The 21,472-nt window shown below is 44.0% G+C and overlaps 1 protein-coding gene across 1 annotated transcript in view; it reads right to left on the reverse strand.

Moving 5' to 3' along the window:
- Positions 1-2,890: 2,890 nt before the first annotated feature.
- HS3ST3A1 (heparan sulfate-glucosamine 3-sulfotransferase 3A1) overlaps positions 2,891-21,472 on the reverse strand; it is an 83,862-nt gene continuing 65,280 nt past the window's right edge. Inside the window, exon 2 of the mRNA XM_081115996.1 lies at positions 2,891-3,817. Coding sequence (XP_080972122.1) covers positions 3,199-3,817 — 619 coding nt within the window. The 3' untranslated portion in view covers positions 2,891-3,198. The remainder of the gene's footprint in view (positions 3,818-21,472) is intronic.

Genomic DNA, 21,472 nt, shown 5'->3' on the forward strand with positions numbered 1-21,472 from the left:
TCTTTTGCTGAGAAGCAGTCTTAAGGATTAGTTTCCTCGATGGTAAAGTGGAACTAATGAGAGTGGAGAGCTGCTGGTGGCTCAAGGTGAAATGCACCCGAAAGGTTGATCTGCTCCATGACCATAAGGTGTTATTATTTTACAGACATATGTATTTGTTCACACACTGAATTTAGGTATTTTCATGGGTAACAGATTTTGCAGGCCTCAGCTGACAGAGCAGGAGAAATGTGTTTAGAGGAAATTTATCCACTTAACAACTGCAAAATCAAGAGTTAAAAATGTACAGACACACCAACCCAACGTTTTCATGCCCAAAGAAAGGATGGGAATGCCAAATGGGGATGTGACCCAAATTACCCTGGAGGTTTAGTCTAATTTTAAAAATCTTTGAAAATAGGAAAATTAGAGTGGAATTAATACTCCTGGAATAATTAACACCCGTTCTCTAGAAGGTTAGTAATCCCAAGTTATTAGAATAAAATTAATTTTCCTTAAAAGTTTCTAAGTTATTTGGAGAATTTGTACACAGTAGGTGTCATCTGAAAAGCATGCTACTAAGAGTGAAGCTGAAGACCCCTGGGTGTTCTTCTGGAGGGACAGGTCTGCTTTTAAGCAGAGTTAAGGTCAGTGGGCATAGCTGTGGAGCAGGCAGCGAGGTGGAAGGTAGCTAAGATGTTCCCATCAGGAGCAAAACCTACTACTTGGTGGAGCTAAATGGATAAAGACATCTGAGTTTAAGTCCATGCCCAGCAAGAGTGAGGACCGCATAGAAACAGAAATGGAAAAGTCCCATACTGGGGGAAGCTTAGGGTGTACTGACTCTAGATCTGTATGCCTTTTCTTCTGGGACCTATAGCTTCTAACACCCACATGAAATCTTGGAAGTTAAAAGGTTTTCCTGGAGTGCTGTTCATTCATTCATTTTTTTAAAAGTCATGTGAACAACAAAAAAAAACTACAGGCAAGAAGAGATTCTTTGCACTCAATTTTGTTTTTTTAATTATTTCTTAACACAAAAATGGTGGAGATTGCTGAATACAATTGTTTCCTTGTGCAAGCTACTTTCGCATAATGTCAAACAAATGCAAAAAAGAATCAGAAGCACAAACAAAATGAGTTAAGAAAAAAAAGATAGAAAGTTCAAAATGAGTATTTCCTTGCTGGTAGTGACAATTCTAATGGAGCACGAACAGGCCTGGCACTGGAGAACTGAGGGCACAGAGGGGAAGGAAATCAACTGGAAAAAGGGACCTGGACTTGGGGTTTACTTAACTCCTGAAGGTGGCAACTGATAAACAGAGCCAAAGATTTGGAGCAATTATTTCTTTCCTCCCTTTTACTCCTGTGTGAGGCTTCTCAAGAAATCCTTCCTTCACCTGACGCAGCCTCTGTGGCAAACACGAGATCGTGCTGCACATTTAAGACAACTTTAGTTTCTTTTGACTGACAACACCGGAGAAGAAAATGAACACCATTTTACAATTCTGCAGTGTCTGGTCCTTTACATTTTGGCGGCTATAGAAAATTTCCATGAGATAGGAGACGTTTTCCTCTTGGGTTTAAACCTGTAATAAAATGTTGCCGACAGGCTAATTATACACGTTTTATATATTTCGTGCATATGTGCTCCTCTCTAAACCAATTTAATTCCCATTAATGCTAATCTTGTTAATGCCCACTCGGAGAGGAAAGGAATTCTCTTAATAAACGGCTGATTTATTTGAGCTACTTAAATGGGGGATGGGCAGAAACAGATGGGCGAAACCACCATTTTTACCGCCATCTGCATTTCTGAGAATATTTTCCAAATATTAATGCATATTAGGTTATAATAGATATGACTAAGAAATGGGGAAAAGTGACAGTCCTCTGCCCATGAAAAACAAGGGCCTTGTAAAAGATGTTTACTGATGTGTTTTAGTACCAGCTCCAAGGGTAGAAAAAGAAGCAGATTTTCTTTGTTAAGAAAAGAGATAAATAAAAATGAGATTTATATTTGTAAGCTCTTACAGAAATGGCTTTTTCATAATAAAAAAAATAGGACGTCAGGTCAAGGTACATTGGGCTCCTACCACACCTTGTCCTGTTGCCAGTGTGACTGTCCGTCTACCTCGATCTCCGTACAAGAACCTGTCGTTTCTCTCAGTTTCAATCAAACCGAGACTGGCTCTTAGGGTGCCGTGTCCAGGTCTGAGTGGTGTCCTTGGCACACTGTGTGGTGTGATCGGGAGCCCGAGGGCTCACCTGGAACTTACAAGAGGAAACATCTAGTTCATTCCCAACCTACCTAACGTCTGGAAAGGTACAGGTGTCTTATTTCCAAGTCTCCTGGAAAAAGCGGAGTGAAATAAGAACAAGTGAAAGATGAGGCTTTGTCCAGGATTCGCCATCTGGCCCTCAGCTAAGTCATTTAACCTCCCTGAGACTCAAGTGTCCTTATCTGTAAAATGGCGGTAATCTCTATGTACCATGTTCGTGTGACACAGTAGTATTAGGATCAAAAAAAATGTTGTATTTGAAAGCACTGTGATAACTGAAGTGGTGTAAAACCGTACAGTATTAGTAACTGGGAAACAGCTTAAGAAAAAGTGGCACAGGGCAAAAATTAAAGGGAGAAATACACGAGGCTGGACGCCAGTTTCATCCGAGCCTTGTAAGCCAGAGGGACGGATGGTTTACCCTCCGCGTCCTCTTAAAAGTTTTAACGGCCCGGCCGGGCGTGGCTCAGCCGTTGAGCGTGGACCTGGGATCCAGGCGATCGGGGTTCGATTCCCGGTCAGGGCCCATGCCCGGGTTGCGGGCTCGATCAATGACTCTCTCATCATTGATGTTTCTCTCTCTCTCCCTCTCCTTTCCTCTCTCTGAAATCAATAAAGATATATTTAAAAAAAAAAAAGTTTTAACGGCAATGGATGCTCTTTCTTTATAATGATGTCCATAACACATAACATAAAAATCAACAAGTGGAAGTATTTAGACGAGTACAGTTTTCCTTCTTTGTTTATCCAACCGTTCGGTGTGGTTAAAGGTGAGGACGGGGCGGCGACGGTGGGGCCCGCGCCGCCTTAACATTCATGGGGGGGGGGAACTACCGAAAGAAATATCTCCAGCACAAACAGTAAACCTGCCTTTTCTCTACCGATCGGTAAAAAAATATATTATATCTGATTTTCTCTTTTTTAAATTACAGCGCCCTCAGTCCCAGCCGAAGTCGTGCCCGGTCATCTGGTAGAACTTGCGGTTGAAGGGCCGGTAGAAGTCGCGCAGCCGCTGCAGCACCGCGCGGTCGATGTCGGGGTGCGGCCGGCCCTTGGTCTTGCCCAGGCAGTGCGGCCGGCCGCTGCCCTCGGCCTTCTTCAGGCAGGGGAAGCCCTTGGTCTTGTTGAAGTAGAAGTGCTTGTCGGTGATGATGCGCTTGAGCCCCAGGAAGTCCTGCACGCGGCCCAGCTCGCCGGCCGGGTCGCCCACCAGCCGCTCGCCGCTCACGAAGAGCAGCTGGCGCCGCGGGAAGTGGCGCAGCCAGCGCTCCAGGTGCTTGGCGTAGAGGCCGATCTGGATGGCGCTCCAGGACGCGTCCACCAGGCCCGCGCTGCGGTTGCGGAACGTCAGGCTCTCGAAGGGCGGGATGTCGGGCCGCTTGGACAGCGTCTGCGTGTAGTCCGAGACGGCCCTGGTCACCGGGTCGCGCACCACCACGATCAGCTTGGTGTCCTTGCACATGGCCGAGATGCGCGCGGGCGCCTCCCGCGTCACGAAGTAGCTGGGCGTCTTCTCCATGGTGATCTGCCCGTCCAGGGTTCTGGGCATCAGGTCCCTGCGCAAAGGAGAGGAGAGGGCCTGTGAGAGCTGGACGCCGAGCGCTCCCCCGGCCCCGCGAACCCCGCCCGCCGGCCGCGCGGGGAGGGCGCGCACGGCCCGGGCCAGGCTGCGGACAAGCCGCGCCGGCCACTGCGCCCGGGCTCCTGCGGACTTCAGGGGAAGTGATAATATCCCTCCCACGCGACTGCTGCGATGATGAAAGGAGTTACTATAACCCAATAGCTCGCAAAAGGGCCTGACACAGAATAAGTGCCATGTGATTTTTATTTTTTATTATTATCAACCCACAATGCTGTAAGAAAACAAGTGGGATCAAATTCTTCAGGTGAATTAGAATATTGTAATAAACACAGTGATACTGCTATGAGGTGGTGTCGAAATACCCTGAACACTTTCTGTAGTTTTCTTAAACACAAAGTGATATGTAACATAATACCATAGCATAGTACACAAAACACTTCTCTTTATAATTCCAGAATTTTCCTATAGGAAGCAAGACTTATTAAATAATCCATCTTTTATTTAATAATTTGAAATGCCATTACAGTATCCTAAATATCTTGGTTCCTCTCTACGTTGGCCGATTATAGTGTTTTTACGCCAAGATAAATTCTACTGTTCAAAACGTTCTAGATGAGTCCTCTTTATTCTTCCTGATGAATGTTAGAATCACTGTCATGCTAAGGAAAAAAAAAAGTCCCCTGAGAATCTTGGAGTAGAGTAGACAGTGCCACCCCAATCAAGCATGCCTTCCCACAGAGGACAGAGGGTTTTTTTTTCTGTTTTTTGGTAATTTGTTAATTTTTATTTTGCAATTAAAAAATGTACTTTGTGTTATGTGAGTTTGCCTTTGTTGACTTCCTATAATTTTGCGTTACATCAAGGGTTAAAAAGTACACCTCGTGGCCAATTTGATTTCATTCATAACTTTCCCATTCCTACTTCCCCACCACCCCAAGCGGATTCCTTTGAAGTCTACCTCAGATGTCATATGAGTTAGTTCTCAAACATCTGTATCCATCGTGTCTGGTGCAAATTCTCCAACCTCTGTGGCATTCTAGTGGCCCAGACACTGCCTAGTTTAACGACGCAAGTTTTCTCCTATTTTTGCAGCAGTCTGGTTATCTTTCCTTTTTTTTTTTTTTTTTGGAAAGAAGAAATAATTAGATGTCTGATAGCTGTTGCTTTTTTTTTTTTTAAGAAATCTGCAATTCCCTTTCAAAAGAACTTTTAATGTGCCCTGTTCTCCATTTCTTAAATACACTTTAAAGTCTGGGTAATGTTAAGTAAAGAGCTCAGTGTTGACACAAGGGAGACTCAGACTATCATTACTCTCTAAGCCACAGTGGTGCCACCTTGAGACACAGATTCACAGATTTTGTCACTGCATCCCTCCCTTCAATGGACTCGAGAAATTGGCCAGGCCCAACCTACTCTGGAAGCTTAGGTTACACTTTTATAAGATGAGGCAGGAGATCTACCCAGAAATTGTTGGAATATCTCAGTGAAGGAAATTTAATCAAATGTGTGAAAAAGTTTTGGACTAGAAAAGCACACATCAAATATCACTAAAGTGATAAGAAGGATTTTTGTTGATTTAAAAAAAAAAAAAAAAGCATTCTTGCCTCCTTTCCTAGAGTCTCTGACTTTTAACTGCTCAATCTCATATTTGGCCTGTAAAGTAGAGATAACATACTTCACTCGGGAGCTCAGCTTTCCTTCCCTGTGTCTCTGGGGGAGGCAGGTCCCCAGCAGCCCGTCAGCAGAGATTAAAGCTGCAGATTGTGCTGAGCCAGAGGAAATACTACTAATATCTCTGAAAAAAGAAACCATATTTTAAGTTATCTCAATAAAGTAGGGAAAATAACCATCCCAAAGAGGGGGAGTTAGAAGAGGAAAAGCTAAAATAGAATTTCAGAAGAAAACACATTAATTACTGTCATCTACAGGATGAGAACCACTGGCTGGGTTAGCATGGGGCGGGGTGGGGAGTCAAGGTTAACTATAAACTTAATGCAAGCTACATTTTTCGAAAGGACTAAGCCACAGTCTAAACAGATCCTTAACGAAGCTTACCTTGTAGGGAATGGTTGCTTTGTAAAAGGATCACGACAGGCTTCTTAAAATAGCAATCTCCCTTTTAATGTCTTCATTTATTTTTTTTTTATTGCAATTTGAATTTTAATGTTCAGAAAAGAGCTCTCCTATCACATGAAATGAAATGCACGTGTCGTTTAGAACACCATCTTCCAGAGCGTTCAGAAGAACTTGGAAACTGTCTTCCTTACCTGTGCGCAGTCTGTGCTGCGGCTCTGCTCTGTGTAAGGCCTGGCCCGAGGTGGGCAGTGAACGGACCATGCCCGTGGCTACGCAGAAATACAAGACAGCTCGGGGGCAGAAAGGCCTGGGCAGTGAGGAGACCATGGGGTCTGTCTGAAGGCAGGAAACACTGGGATGGGGGTGGAAAGCTCAACAGGGCGACGGGAAGGAGAGGCCCAGGAGGCCTTAACTGCCAGGCTCAGAGGGTGGGCTGCTCCAATACCACTTCTAAATAGCAAAAAGGGGTTGAAGACGTTTATAATAAATACGGAGATGAGCAAATGGGTAGAAACCAAAATTACAAGGAAAGTTAGAGGAGCTTATTGGTTTTCTCCCTAAGAAGACACGAATAAGAAGGGATTTCACAAGCAGATTAAGAATTGTGACAAGGTGGGTGGCACACGTTTGCTCTTTGAGAATTCACAATAACCGAAAGGTAGGAGCAAGCCAAGTGTCCACACGTGGGTTAGCGGGAAAATCGAATGCGGTGCACACACAGGGGAATAGTATCTGGCACATGCTACAACATGGACGAGCCTTAAGGATGTTATGCTGAGGGACACAAGCCAGTCACAGAAATAAAGATACTGCATGATTTCACGGACATGACATTCCTGGAGGAGTCAGATTCCTACTCAAAGAAAGTAGGGTGGTGGCTGCCAGGGGCGGGAGGCAGGGGAATACTGAGTTGCTTACTGAGTCGAGAGTTTTAGTTTTGGAGATGAAAAGAGTTCTGGAAAGTGACCGCTCAACACTGTGAATGTACTTAACACTTAGAGATGGTTAAGATGGTAAATTTTATATTATGTCTATTTTACCATAATTTATTTTAAAAAGAACTCCCCAAGAAGACAAGGACTCCAACTATACCCATAGAATTTATTTAAACAAAGGAATCCTTTTGGCTTTGAAGATAATTAAACATTAGCACAAGGTACTGAGGGAGGCTGTGGTTTTACTTTCCTCTTGCTAAACCAAAGGGGGATATAATAATTCATAAGACTTTTCTGGAACTATACGAAATTAGAAGATGAGGTTTGCGGCCTCTCTGCCCACTCCCTGTTGGGTGATCACCAGCTAGTCATTTAACCTCTTTAATCTCAGGATACTCACCTCACCAGAAAAACCAAGCCAAGGTTTGGGAAATCTGTTTGTAAATGGAATCCCGGTGTGACCATTACTACAGGGATTGTACCAAACACTGTTCTCAAGAAGGTGATGCCTGGTGTTCAGAATCCCCAGCTCCCAGGAGCAGCCCATTCTGTGCAGATCACTAGGGCCCAGAGGAGATGAGAAACCCTCCAGCATGTCCCTGAGACATCCGCACACCTGTCCTTTTGAGGCCTCCTACGTATGACATGCAGAGAGCAAAGACACCTGACTCGAGAGCCACCAGCTGGCAAAGCCAAGCTCTTTGGAAGGACAGACTGGCTTGTGGTGTGAGAGAGAAGCTCAGTGTAAGGGGAATAAGTTTTCCCAGGAGGTGTGGTGCAGTGTGCCAAGAGGGAAACTGGTTACACTTCCATCTGATTCAAGACACTGTGCCACCTCACTGCCCTGGGGATTTTATTTTGGACCTGATCGGTCACACTGGGATGAGAATCTATGGGCCTACAGTTGCGTTGCTTAAACAGCTGAATGTCTGTGATGTGGGAAATGCTATGGCTAAGTAGGAACCATAACAGACCAGGTAAGGGGCTTGTTCTTTTCTACTTGAGCCACACTGCTGATAGGACAGACCTGCTTCCACGCTGGGCCCCAGTGACTGTGCCAGGGGCAACACCTCCTCTGAGAGATGACAGCCCACCACGTTAGCACCGTCTGCAGCCACCGCCATGGCCAGGGGCCGCACCCAGACGCAGCCCTGGGTGGCATTCTACAAGCCGCTCACTGTGCATATGACACATCACAAAGTACCCAAAAGCAGCCTACCTCCTGTGCTCTGCCCCCGTATCCACTTGGGCCATTTCTGCAAGTCCACGCTGCCCTCATGTAATCTTCTTGCTCCCCAGCCACTGGAGTTGCCACCGGCTCTCTCCAGAGGTTCTCCTTTCTAGGAGAAAATAGCCTCCCCACTGTACTTCTAATAAATGGCATGTGGTCAACTGGTTATTCCCATAGAAAAACAAATCTTAATCTCTTACCATATCCAAAACTCAATTCCAAATGGCATGCAGCTATAAATACGAATGGTAAAATAAAATAAAAAACCTTTAAAGGAAACCTAGGAGAAGATCTTAATTATTTCAGTGGGGGTAAAGATTTCTAAAATTTCTTGAATTGAGTAGAGAAGACAGTGTCCAAATGGCCGCTGCTGTATGAGAAGGTGAGGAAGTTCACGCACCACGAGGGAAACGCAAGCTCAGGCAGTGAAGGCCGCACTGCGAGCACCCTCCGGAGCGGCTGGTCTAAAACCCCAGCCAACGCCGAGTGCGGGCGGGGATGGCAACGAGCGGCTCTGCTGGCACCAGTGTAAACTGACACGGTGACTTTAGCAAACTGGCGCTCTCTACCAGAGCCGGGCACGTGCAGGTGCTATGGCCCAGCAATTTCAGTGCTATGGCCCAGCAATTTCGCTGCCAGGGCCACACTCGTTAGAAACTGTACAAATGCTCACCAGGCCATGCTCACGAATGCTCATGATTAGTCATGACAGCCCCAAATGCAGGCTACCCAAACATGCATATCTTTCTATTTTATGATATATATATACACATATACATATATGCTTATATATAATGTATAATTTCATGTGTACATATATGAAATACTGTAAGAACTGGCATGAATGACTTAAATCTGTGAATGAATCTCATATACCCAATGTTAACAAACACAGCCAGTCACAAGAATATATACTGTATAATTTTTCTTATAAAAAGTTCAAAAACAAGCAGTCTCGCCTAGAGGGTTTCATGTCAGGACAGGGGACACGCCTGCAGGAGGGAGTGAGTGGAAGGGAGCATAAAAAGCTCTGGAGAGATGGAAACATCCCAGGCCATGATCTGGGTGCTGGCTACCCTAGTGTATCCACCTTGTGAAAAGTCACTGAGCTATATCCCAGGACTTATATCCTTTCCAGAATTTTTTTATACTACAACAAATGTTTACAAAACTTATAACACATAAATGGACCAATTTTTTTATATTCTCCAAGAAAAACATGCATTTCAGAAAGGGGCATTTGCCAAACCAACTATATCTCCACTTTGTGGAAACTCAGATCATAAAGGAACAGGAGCTGAGCTCCCATAGCTATGACCCAGGGGACTTCTCAGTGACCACCTCCCCCTAGCCCCAGGGAAATCATTGCAACAGGAGCTGCGAGCCTCTGTCCCATGCGTGTGCCATCGATTCTCATGGTGCTGTAAGCACTGTGGTGTTCACAGTATCAGAGGGTGCATCTCTAGAGTGTGGACTCGAGTACAGAGGTACCCGAAGAGTACATGGTGTTTGCACAACAGTTTAGCAATTACTTTCTCATTTAATCACTGAACCTCATTTAATTACTTATAGGAGAGATAAGGGAGGTATGCACCCCAGTTTTCTGGTGAGAAAGCTGAGAGTCAGAGGCTGTGTGGCGTGGGCAAGTTCCCATGGTCAAGATATGGAAGGCGGTGGATGGTCCCGCCAAAGCCTAGGGCAAGGTGACTTCTGTTGCATTGGATAAGAGAAAGCCAGCAGACGAAGAGGGTAGGAAAATAAAATACAGAAGCTGGCTTAGAGCAAATCTGACAGATGGAGAGCGTGAGAATGCGAGCAAGCCATCCAGAAGGGAGCTGCAAAGGTCCTGAAAGACTCAAATCTGAACTGAATATAGACGAAGGAATTTGACGGTTTGAATGGGAGGAACGTATAAAATTAGAATCAGAAGATAGTGCGATTACCATCAGTGATAAATTAACTCTGAGGCGATGCCGCCACGGGATGAAACAAGAACAGACTGCAGGTGGTGGAAGCCTCGAGGACGCTCTTCCAGTGCAAGCCCAGCCTGGGGAGCCTGGGTTAGAGGGAGGGCGGTGGGAAGGAAAGGGGTGGTGGGAACAGGAGAAGTGCTGAAGGGAGAACTGATGGGCTGGAGAGCTGGTTCGGGGGGGGGAGCAACATGAGGGAGATCCCAACATTTTAAAGGTGGAAAATGATGGAAATTTTACTAAGACAAAAAAACAACAAAACAGTTATTTTGAAGAACAAACTAGGTTCCCCCACCCCCACCTAAAAAAGGAAAGAAATGTAAGTTTCTCTTTCAGTAGAGTTGAAACTAATTTTTAAAAGTTAGGATTTCTGCCTAAGAATTCTAATGACGACAAACATTATTGGTTTTATTCTAAAACATGGCACAGGCGACCATCTCCATGTAGACGACACGGTTTTACAGGAAGCTCCAAGCTGGGAACAGAAACACGGGACTTGGTCTTGATTCTGCCTTGAAGCTGTGGGATACTGAACACATCACTTTAGTTTTCTGGGCCTTGTTTTCTTCATAAGACAAATATGACTCTTGTCCTCTGAGTCCTTAAGGCCCTGCCAGCTCTAAGATCCCAGGTATGGTGCAGGATGCTAATGAATATTAATGTGTGGAACCTGAAGCTCCGCCCAGCCTCACACTGCTGTGTGCCGAGCTAGACTCCACCAATCAGATAAAGATTTTTCTGTAAATCATCAGACAAGGCAATTTTACATCAACGGAATTGATTTCAAAATCAAGGAGGTTGCAAAGAATGCAGCTCATATAGCGGATGCCAAGAGCAAGCGCTCAGGTTAGTTCAGATGAAGGCGCACTGGGCGTTTCCTAGCACTTGGAGACAGTAGGGAGCCCTGGAAGCCCAGGTGCTGAGTGAGCTCACTGCGCTTGATAAGACGGTGCCACAGATAACCCATCTCTGCCCCATGCTCCCCTTGGGCCTGAAACATCAAAATAAGATGTCACAGCTAGAAGATGAAGTTCATGGATAGGACTAAGTTAACAATAACAGATACAGGGCAGCCAAGAATTCACGTTGGCATGCCTTAGAAGAAACATAGTGCAGACAGAAGGAAATGAATCCTTCTTAAATACTTACTGTAGACCAAGATCCAATGTATTATTTCCTGCATCTCACAACAGTGAAAAGCTAGAATTGTTCTCGTAATTTCACAGATGATAAATAGGCTCAAAGAGGTAAAGGACTTGCCCAAGAATCACAGTAATGAATGACAGGGACAGAATGAGCATCGAGGTTCAATCAACTCCAAAGCACATACCCTTTCAACCCTCCCCAGCACCCAGGAACCCTCAGTGGCACTCTTTTGGTGGATGTTATTGGCTGTCTTTTGGCATTTTGTCAAAACAGGTGAGTGCTGAAGGCACCACTTCACTCTAGCACAACCCCCCCCCCCCCCCAGAATGCTGCAGAGGTGAAACATGCGAGCGGCCTTTGCAGCAGCTTCTGCAAGAGAAGGACCTGCTGCCAGGGAAAGTCCTGGGTCTTAAGGCGGAGGGAATTCACCTTGAGGAATGAATAAATCTGGGCCCTGGACGTACACAGCCAAGCAGTACTGTGTGTCTGGGTTTGGAAGCTTTACGGGAAGCCTTTGGCAGCAGAAAATTCGAGGAAAACATGCTCTTTTCATGGCCACCGCATGAAGGTCGTTCCGGGGGTCCCAGGTGGTGTGAGCCCGGAGCACAGGAAGCCTCTTGAACCCCTGGCGCCTGCAGCCCACCCTCCCTCGGGTAAAGCCCGACCACATCAGTGTTTCTTTTCCTGCCGTTGCTATGTGGGACCCCACTCCAAACGTGACTTGTGAAGCTGGAACGAAAACTCCCGTTAGTTGTTTGATTTGGCTCCCGTGGAAGATGACTTATGCTCTTAACCGGCTCCCACACTGACTGATCCAGACGTGCAATTCTTACAGTCAAACAGCCGTCGAGATAAGTCACACGGGAAATCTAAGGGCTGGTGCACCTCCCAGTCCTGCGATAGCGGACTCCCCAGCCTCCCCGCTATCAAGCAAAGGGAGCAAGAGGAAGGGATGCTTCTTGCTCCCGCCAGGCTTACCACAAAGGAAGAATGTTTATTTCAAGAAAGCAATGCAATGGCCAAGCACCCCAGGGCCAAGGATTCTGGGCTGATCATTTTGGGGAATCTCATAGGAGGGCAGAAAGCACACCTGCACCCAGGTCAGAGAGAAGAGCAGTGCTCAAAGGAAAGGGGAAAGAGTTATCTTGGGTCATAAATTCAAGGAACAGTGCTTTATGTTTGCGTGGGACCTTACTGTTTCCCAAGCAACCCCCCAAGTTATCTCATTCATTGACTCTTAGGAAATACAAAAACAGAACAATATCTTAGAAGGTGCATTGCTTCCTCCTTCAACTTTCTCCTTCTAGGTTGACTTTATTGGGGAGCTCATACATTCATAAGACGTAATTATCATTTCTAGCCCTGTATATATGATCCCAAACTGTTTGGGGACATCTGTAGTACTTTCAACAATAAAGGTAAATAAATAAAAATTAAAAATATATATTTCTTAATATATAAAAAAATTAATAAGTAAAATAAAATGGTGTCTGGCTCTTGGGAACAATGTGCTTCTTCCAGTGTCCTATCAAAATATCAAAGAAAATCCAGAAAAAATTAGCAACACTAAAAACTAAAATTCAGACAAACCTAATAATGTCAGAATATGTAAGCCAATCAGAGCCTAAGAGAACACCTGCGAAAAGATAGGGACATGTCACACCCCTCCACAGGGGTCCGCCTCTGGATTTCAAACATTCTTTATGCATCAAGCTAAAAAGTGACAATTTTTCTCTTATTCCGAGTGCGGGACTCGACACTCGTAAGAGCCTGAGAGTCAGTCTCTCCTCAAATCTGTGCAGCCAGCACCTCACCCTGAGCCCTTACTCTCGTATGGTAGAGATCCACACTTTGAAAACTATTAGCCCATTTTTTAGAGTTTCAGAATAAAGTATTTCCCAGGCTTTCATGCAGAAAAATAAACAAAATAACACAATAAGTAGCCTACTGGCAAATGGGGGAGCTTGGTCTTAGACTTTAGTAAGACGTGCTCAACGGCGGTGAAAGATTAAAGGGAAAAGAGACCTTTGTACGGGGCTACGCTTTACTTCATTTGAAGTAGCCGGGAAAAGACATCTTCAGAGATGCGATGTTCAAAAATCTTAGCAGCCAGGGATGCTCAGCACGTACCTTAAGAACAACACACACTGAAGTTTCATTTCAATTGAAAGGCAGACGGAGCCGAAGTAAAAGCCCAGGAATGAAGATGTGAGCATGTGAACAGCTGAGGGGAAATCTAAAATCAATTAGAAATAAGTCGAAGAAGGGTTCCAAATCTAGTTATAAAAAATGATGGTAAATAAGTAGCAGAAATAAAATGTAAACTAGTCAGGATCTAAAGCCTAACATTTGCAAACCCTTAGAGGCAGTGAGTGTGTGGGAGAGAGGGGGCTGGGGGGAGATGGGTTGATTACGGGGAGACCAAGAAGGGGGAGAAAAGGGAGAGGGTGCTGAGGAGAGGAGGCGCGGGGGCTTGCGCTCCGGAGCAGCGGCCTTCCCACACATTCGACCTGGGAGGGGTCCGCCCGTCCGGCCCCTTCTCAGGCGTGGGGAGGTCTGGGAAGTCACGCGGCCGACTTTCTCGAAATCAAGTATGTGCAGGGCGCGGCCACGCTGACGCTTCAGATCCCGAGCGGTGACGTTGGCTGGAGGAGGGAAAACTCCCCGCAGAGCTCCCGAAGGAGGAACGCTCCATGCCCGTGCCGGGGTGCAAGGGGCCGAGGCAGGCGGCCCGGTCGGCCCGGTTCTGAAGCCCACAGTCCGGGGAGAAAGGCGGGCTCTCGGCCCGGGGGCGCCGGGCACGGCCAGGCTGGGCCCTGCCCCGGCGCTGGCTCACCCTGGCCCCTGCGCGGTTCCTGCGTGACCTGTGCAGAGCTGTCCCTCAGCGTTGTGCTGCCGGGGACAGTGGCTTCGGCACCCCGCTCCCCCATCAGCCGGGCTTAGCGGGTCTCTGCGTATGTGCAGCTGGAGACAAGGGAAGAGCTGCCTTCCTGGCCTGGAAATCAACAGTCTGAGGACAAGCGGAGACAGAAACACGCTGCGGGCACACTGAGGGGAGACCTGAAACGTCACATCGGTTCTGTGCTACATTCTGGCAATAGTGGGTTTTCTGTTTGCTTTCCCTCTCCTGATTTTTTGTTGTTGTTCGTTAGGTCCTGGACACAGAGTAAGTGCTGACTCGGTATCTCTTCTGAGTGTAAAACAGGAAAAGCCAGCCGGAACTGCCGTTTTGCACGGTCTGGGGCCATGGACGGCCGGGGGGTTCTTCCCGAAACTGGCTACCAGGCCCCTGACCTCAGCTTTCGGGATTCTGAACAGTAGAAAACGGTACACAATCTGCCTCGCTAACATCAAAACAGAACTTCCCAAATCGTCTCACTCTTTTGATATAAAACAAATTTTCAACATAATGACATCATGACGTAATGAGGCCCGCAGACAAAACAAACACCAGGGGAGACGGTGATGAGTGGCCACGGGACAGTCCCTCGGTGCAGCTGCGCCGCGCCTCTGTGAGGGAGGAAACCGGCCCCCAGGAGGACGAGCCCGCTCGAAGCCCCGCGAGCCGGGGTCCCGCACAACGCACGGATTTACTGACGACAGGGCCCAGTGCAGCCCGGACCCTAAACATGCACGCTCGTGACCAGCGCTGTGCGGGCACCAGGAACCCTTCTCCAAACGCCTTGCCCTGTGACCTCAGAACGAAGGGCCTGGATGCTGAGAATGCGGGTGGGTGTGAGGTGCTGCCAACTCTGAGCCGGGGCATCTCTTCCGGCCGGAAGAAGAGCTGAGAGAGGCAAGAAGTCAGCAGAGAGAAAAGACAAACTGGTAGCTCCCCCGATGCTTCGTATCGAAGAGCGTGAAACGGCTTCTTGTTAAAAGCGCCACCTGCCAGTGCTGCCGGCTGCCCCTCCTCCCGCCTGCCCGGGGCAGCTCCCTCCTTAGCGCGAGCCCACCGCAGTGCACATGGGGGTGAAGAGACCCTTTGCGTTATCAGGCAGGTCATGCTACTCGGAAACTTGTAAATAGTGTCCCAAAATCATGTATATACACACTAAATAGTTATAAAGGCCCTGTTTATAAAAATATGTTTCATTTTCAAAATTGAGCCGTTAAAATGTGTATACACATTTTTTGGGACACCCTGGATGCAGGTGCAGGCGAAACAGGTGAAGCACGAGACCGAATTCTTCCTACTGGGAGTTTCAGGGTAGAATTGAAAACAGTTCTAATTTTATAAAAAACTTAAATAGATTTAATTATAATTTTTAAAAATGCATAAAAAGTCAACTTGAATTCTGATTTCAAATTTTGATATTTATTAATTATTTCTATTTTGTCTTTGGATGTTGATAGCTTAGAATTCTTCAAAAGAAAAAGGACTTATGAAAATAATTTTAACTTTTACACTGACTTTGATTTACAGTGTGAAGATACATCTAAATTTGTACACTGTCCTTTAAAAATCCTTTAGATCAAGAGTATCCAAACTATGGCCCGCAGGTCAAATCCAACTACCTTTATCAGAAAGTTTTACGGAAACATAGCCATGCCCACCTGCTTATGTGGTCTATGGCTGCCTCCGAACACCAGCAGCAGAGCTGAGCAGCTGTGACAGAGGCCATATGGCCCATAAAGTCTAAAATATTCATTATTGTGACGGTTTCAGAAAGTTTGTCAACTCTTGCTTTAGGTCATTACTGTCAATAGAAGGCCATTAATATAAAATCTTGATTGTAACATAATTAGTATTTTGTTGAAATTAAGCATGAAAAACAAATTGTACTGCATACATATATGAGCTCATGGTTTGTGTAGATCGTTTCTTTATTACTCATCCAAACCTGCTGGCCCATCCACAGAATACCCCGCTGAGCAATAGCAGTTAAATCCAGTCATCCTTGGTAGGCTGCCAAAACTTTCAGACATAGAAAAACAGTAGATTTAAACATATTTTTTCTCTCTTTTGTTGTTATGAAGGATTATTTGTCAAAATAGGAGAATAGACTATATTTCATTTAACAGTTTATCAGCTTGATTTATCACTTTTTAAGTGTTTAGACATGTGAGATGTGGGGCCTCCACTGTACTGCTGTCCAGAGACCTGGCAAGGTCAAGACTGGGCCTGAGGAGAAGGTACCAGGGCTCAGAGGTCATTATAAAGAAAAGGGCGACAGAAAACGAGGCTCTGGTTCCCAACAAGCCCGAGGGCCCTCACGTGGACAAGGTGGCCCTTCCACAGCAGAGATGTCACTGACGTGCTCGCCAACATTTACGTGATTAGACAATAGTTTCTCTTTTTTTCAACGCAAGAAGACAGAACATCAGAGGCTCTAGGGTAAGACCACAGAGAAAAGAGCTGCTTTCCAAATGGACTTTTTTACAATTAAATGTTTCAAAAACTTAAAAATTACACAAGTAAAAAGGTTCATTATAGAAAAATTAGAAAATTCAAAGAAGCACAAAATTCTAAAAAGTAAAATCACCCACCTAGCACTCAGATGTAGCATTTTGAAATATGTCCATCTAGACTATTCTATGCAGATCTTTGTAAGTTATTTATAAAACAGATCATTTTCTACATAGGTTATTTGAAATGCTTTTTGCACTTAGGAATAAATTGGGAACATCATTCTTGAGTTAAATACACGTCAACTTCATTTTAAAGGACTGTGCAGTATCCCACTATGTGGACTGTCATAAAGTGTTTTGTGAATGCCTTATTGTTGGACACTTAGGTTATTTCCAAAGCTAAACAATTTCATTCACATGTTTAATTATTCCCTTGAAGACAAAACGAGAGTAAGCATATTTTAAAGGCTTTTGAATCATATTACAAACTTGTCTTCTGTGAAGGCATTTAAATTTTGTCTTTGAATTTTCATATATTATTTTAAATATTTTATTTCTAGTTGTCTATTAAAGTACGTTTTCTCATGCACTCATTAATACTATGTGTTATGATATTGCATAATTACTGCCAATAAACATAGGTAAATGATTTTTCAATATTTGAATACTTACATTTTAAAGTAGTGAGCATCGTCTCATATATTATTAGAAATATAAATTTTAAAGACATTTCCTGGGTATTTTTTCTTTTGCCTATTATTTTCTACTGAATGTCTTTTCTTAGCTCTTAGGCATTTTTTTTATGTTAGTTATATTTATCTCTTTTATGCAGCGAATATTCTAGTTTATCATTTCTCATTTCCTTTTTCATAACCTTTAATTTTTTTGTTTTTAAACCTATCAGTCTTTTTCTTCATGACTTTTGCATTTCTTTTATGATGTTTTCTAAATAAAGTATTTCTTACTTTAATATAATAAATATCCACCTTAATTTTATTTATTTTTGAATTCATTTTAGATACTTGCTGAGTTTGAATTATAAGTACTTGTCTTTTTAAAGACTGATAGATGTGTTTTTTAATTCAATACTGATATCCACCTATTTCTTACAGTAACTTCCTATGCATCCTTCATTTTGTATGTCAAGATTTTGTGTTATGTTTGTATATTAAGTGTTTATATCATGTTCTATGTTTATTTTCGTACCAGCAGAGCACTCTTTTAATTATTATAATGTCTTAATATGTCTTAAATCTAACATGAAATTGCCTAACAATCCTATTCTTGAATATTTTCATTAAATATTCTCTTCCAAATGAACTGAAGAATTATACAATATTTGTATCAGGTCCCCTTCCTTCTTCCATTGGAATTGGGATTTCATACAATGTACAGATTAATTTTCAGAAGAAATGGCATTTTTCTGTATTGGGTCTATCAATCTGATATGGCTTTCATTCATACAGATTTTCTTCAATGCTCACCAAAACCTTTTTTTTTTTTTAATATATCTTTATTGATTTCAGAGGGAGGAAGGGAGAGGCAGAGAGAGACAGAAATGGTGAGAGAGAGTCACTGACCGGCTGCCTCCTGCGGTAAAACTGACCTTTGGGATACACGTCTGCGATACAGTATGTGTACAGACTGTAACCCGACCACAGTCAGGACAGAAAGCAGTTCCATCGCTTTATGGGCTTCCTTCCCTTCACCCTGGCCCCTGGCAAACAGTCTGCTGTCACGATAATTTTTTCTTTCTGAGAATGTCCCCTAAATGAAATAATGTCATCTATAAGCTTTTGAGATTGGTGTCTTTCCCTCAAGGTGCTGCCTTTGAGATCCATCGAGCTGCTCACACACCAAGTCTCCCCCTTGCTGCCCCACTGTGTGAATGCACCACGGCGCATGCAGGCACTCCCATGACGGTGGACGGTCGGGTTGGTGCCGGTTACAAGCAGACCTTCTACCAACATTTGGTACAGACTTTTATCTTTCTCTAGGGATGGCTGAATAGTTTGAAAAGTACATGTTTCACTTTATAAGAAACTGCCAAGTTGTCTTACAGAATAGCTGCGCCACTCTGCATTCCCCAAAACAATCGTGACGGTTCCGTTTGCTCCCAATCCTTGTCAGCACGTGCTGTCATCTGCGGGTGTTTTTTAGCCTTTCTAATGGTTAGACAGTGGTTTCTCACAGAGGCTTTACCTTACACTGCCTGATGCCTAATGACACTGAACAGCTTCCCATCTGCTAAACTGTCTCTGTGTTGACATGCTTGTTAAAGCCTTTTGCCCATTTTAAAACTTGGGTTGTTCATTGTCTTATTGTTGTGTTTCAAAGTTCTTTATATATTCTAACTAGAAATCCTTTCTTGGATATGGAATTTGGAAATATTTTCCCAGTCTGTAGCTTGCCTTATTATTCCCCACCTCCCATGGATACTAGACAACTTTAATGCTTAAATTCTGTACTTCTTTTTTTCAGGTTTTTGTGTTTTTTTGTGAGAATATTTAAGTTCTACTCTCTTAGTAAGTTTCAATTATACAATACAGGGTTATCAACTACAGTCATCCTGTTATACATGAGACCCTCAGACTTATTCAGTTTATAAATGAGAGCTTCAGACCTTTCACCAACCTCTTCCTACTTCCCCAACCACCCAGCCCTTGGCAACCACTGTTCTACTCTCAGTTTCTATGAGTTTGACTTTTTAAAAAAGATTCCACATATAAATGGCACCATGAAGTATTTGTCTTTCTTTTGAAAGTGTTCAGTCTCTAACTGAGCAATAATTTTTAAAATTTTTATGAAGTCTCATTTATCCAATTTTATGGATTGTGCTCTTAGCACCATGTCTAAACACTCTGCCGAGCCCCAGGTCATGAAGCTTCAGTAAAACTTTTTACAGGCAAGATGTACATACTTCTTGTTGATATTATTCCTAACCTCAAAGTTTTTGTTTTTGTTACTACTTTAAATGTGATCCTGATGTTACATTTAATCTGACTATACCTTAAAATGTTTTTTAAAATGCTGAAATCCTATTTTCTATCTGGTGATTTGTTTTCTTCCAATAAATCCAACATCTATGTATTTGCACAGAGTTAGGGTTTAGTTGTGTAAAATAAGTCTTGAGGCACATATGTGGGAGATGCTTACATTTGCATTTAGGGCATTATCAGTAGCCTAAAGTAGTATGTGAGTCTCTAAAACTATTTTAGCGGTAGGCAAGATATCTAAAATGTAAATAAAGACATAGATAGGACAGACTCCATATTCTGGCAACTTGCACAATTGTCATGAGTTAAGAACAAAGGACTATGGTGGGTGGGTCATGATGGACAGTCTAAGTTCAAGGCCCCAAATCTGTTCTTGGTGTAGCTAAGTCTGACACAGGACCATGATCTTATCGACTGAAGGCCGAGGTTCTTAATCTGAGTCCCAGAGAATGAGTATCAGGCAGCAGTGAGCTCACTGCAAGCGTATATGAACCGTGCACGAGGGCCTACCTGCACTGTGCCGAGGGAAAGCCTGAAATCTCACCAGATGTTCCGGAAAGTCCATCCCATTTCGACAAGGCGCACTCACATTCTCTCCACCCTCTCATTTCAAACGCATTCGACTCACCACACATATTCAATACGGATTTGCCGAGTAAGTGAACGAATAAACATTTCTTGAATTACTATTATATGACTACTTTTAGGATTTGACCTCAAGCATAAAATTTTTATTTAGCAAACATTTATTGAGCGCCAACTCTGTCCAAGCACCCTATTAAAAGATGGAATTACAAGGGCAAAAAGATGATGTTCCTGCTCACGAAGACCTTACCCCCTAGTGCGCAGATGGGCTTAAGAGCAAATGTATTTCAATGGGAGAATTACTATAAAAGGAGTGTTCATCAAGTTCAGAAAAGGAACACCTGATCTGCTCAAGGAATTGAGAGATGGCTTCACAAATACAGCGGGGCCTGAGTTAAGACTCGAATGACAAGGAGAGGAGAGCTCTAAGTGGTCCCAACCCGTTCAATTGCATACACTGCGAACTTGAGACGCTGCACAGTGAGTCTGCGATGGAGGCTGGGTGCAAATCACCAACTGGGTTACAGGCTGATTCACTTTATCCTGGGCTACACTGTAGTTTCTGAGGGTCAGGGAACAGAGGGAGAGGGACTCTAGGGGAGACAGTGTTTGAAACACGGAGGCAGAGGAGACGGTGGCATGTTTCAGGGAACTACAGCGGTCAGTTTTCCTGGGAGATAAAGTATGAGCGATAAAGTCCCACAGGTTCAATGGACAGAAATACCAGTTCAATTGACAGAAGTATAAATATTACTCTAAATAAGAGTCCACTGTAGCACTTTTACAAAGGCCTCCCAAACCAGAAACAACGTAAATGACAATCAGGGGACTGGATAAAAACTTCTAGTACAGCATATCCATATAACCGGACATTTTGGAACAAGTTAAAAACATTGACCTACGTCTGTTTCAAATTTTTAAAACTCTTCAGTGATAGGATATTATCTCACATTTGTAAAAACAGGCAATAAAAAACAATGCTTGTGTGTTAACATATATTTCAGTGGCTGTTAGGTTGAGTGTGTTGATGGCCCTAATTCTTCATCCCTCTGTTTTCACCTGGAACCATGAGTTTTACAGATTATTCGTCAGGAGTAAAATCTATTTTCCCATCCCTGATATTGAGTTCAGCCATGTGACTTGTTTTGGTCAATGGGCACTAGCAGTTGTGATACAAGAAGAGGCTTGAAAACCTTCTGATATGTCCCACTCACGCTCCTGCGCTTGGCCACCACTGCGAGACATGTCCGCACAAGCCTTTCGGAGGGTGAAAAACAAATGGTTGAGTCCCCCAAGTGATCCCGGCAAAGACCACCCCAGTTCTGTCTGAGCCCGTTG

Source organism: Miniopterus schreibersii, assembly GCF_964146895.1.
Source record: "Miniopterus schreibersii genome assembly, chromosome: 16".
NCBI lineage: Eukaryota > Metazoa > Chordata > Mammalia > Chiroptera > Miniopteridae > Miniopterus > Miniopterus schreibersii.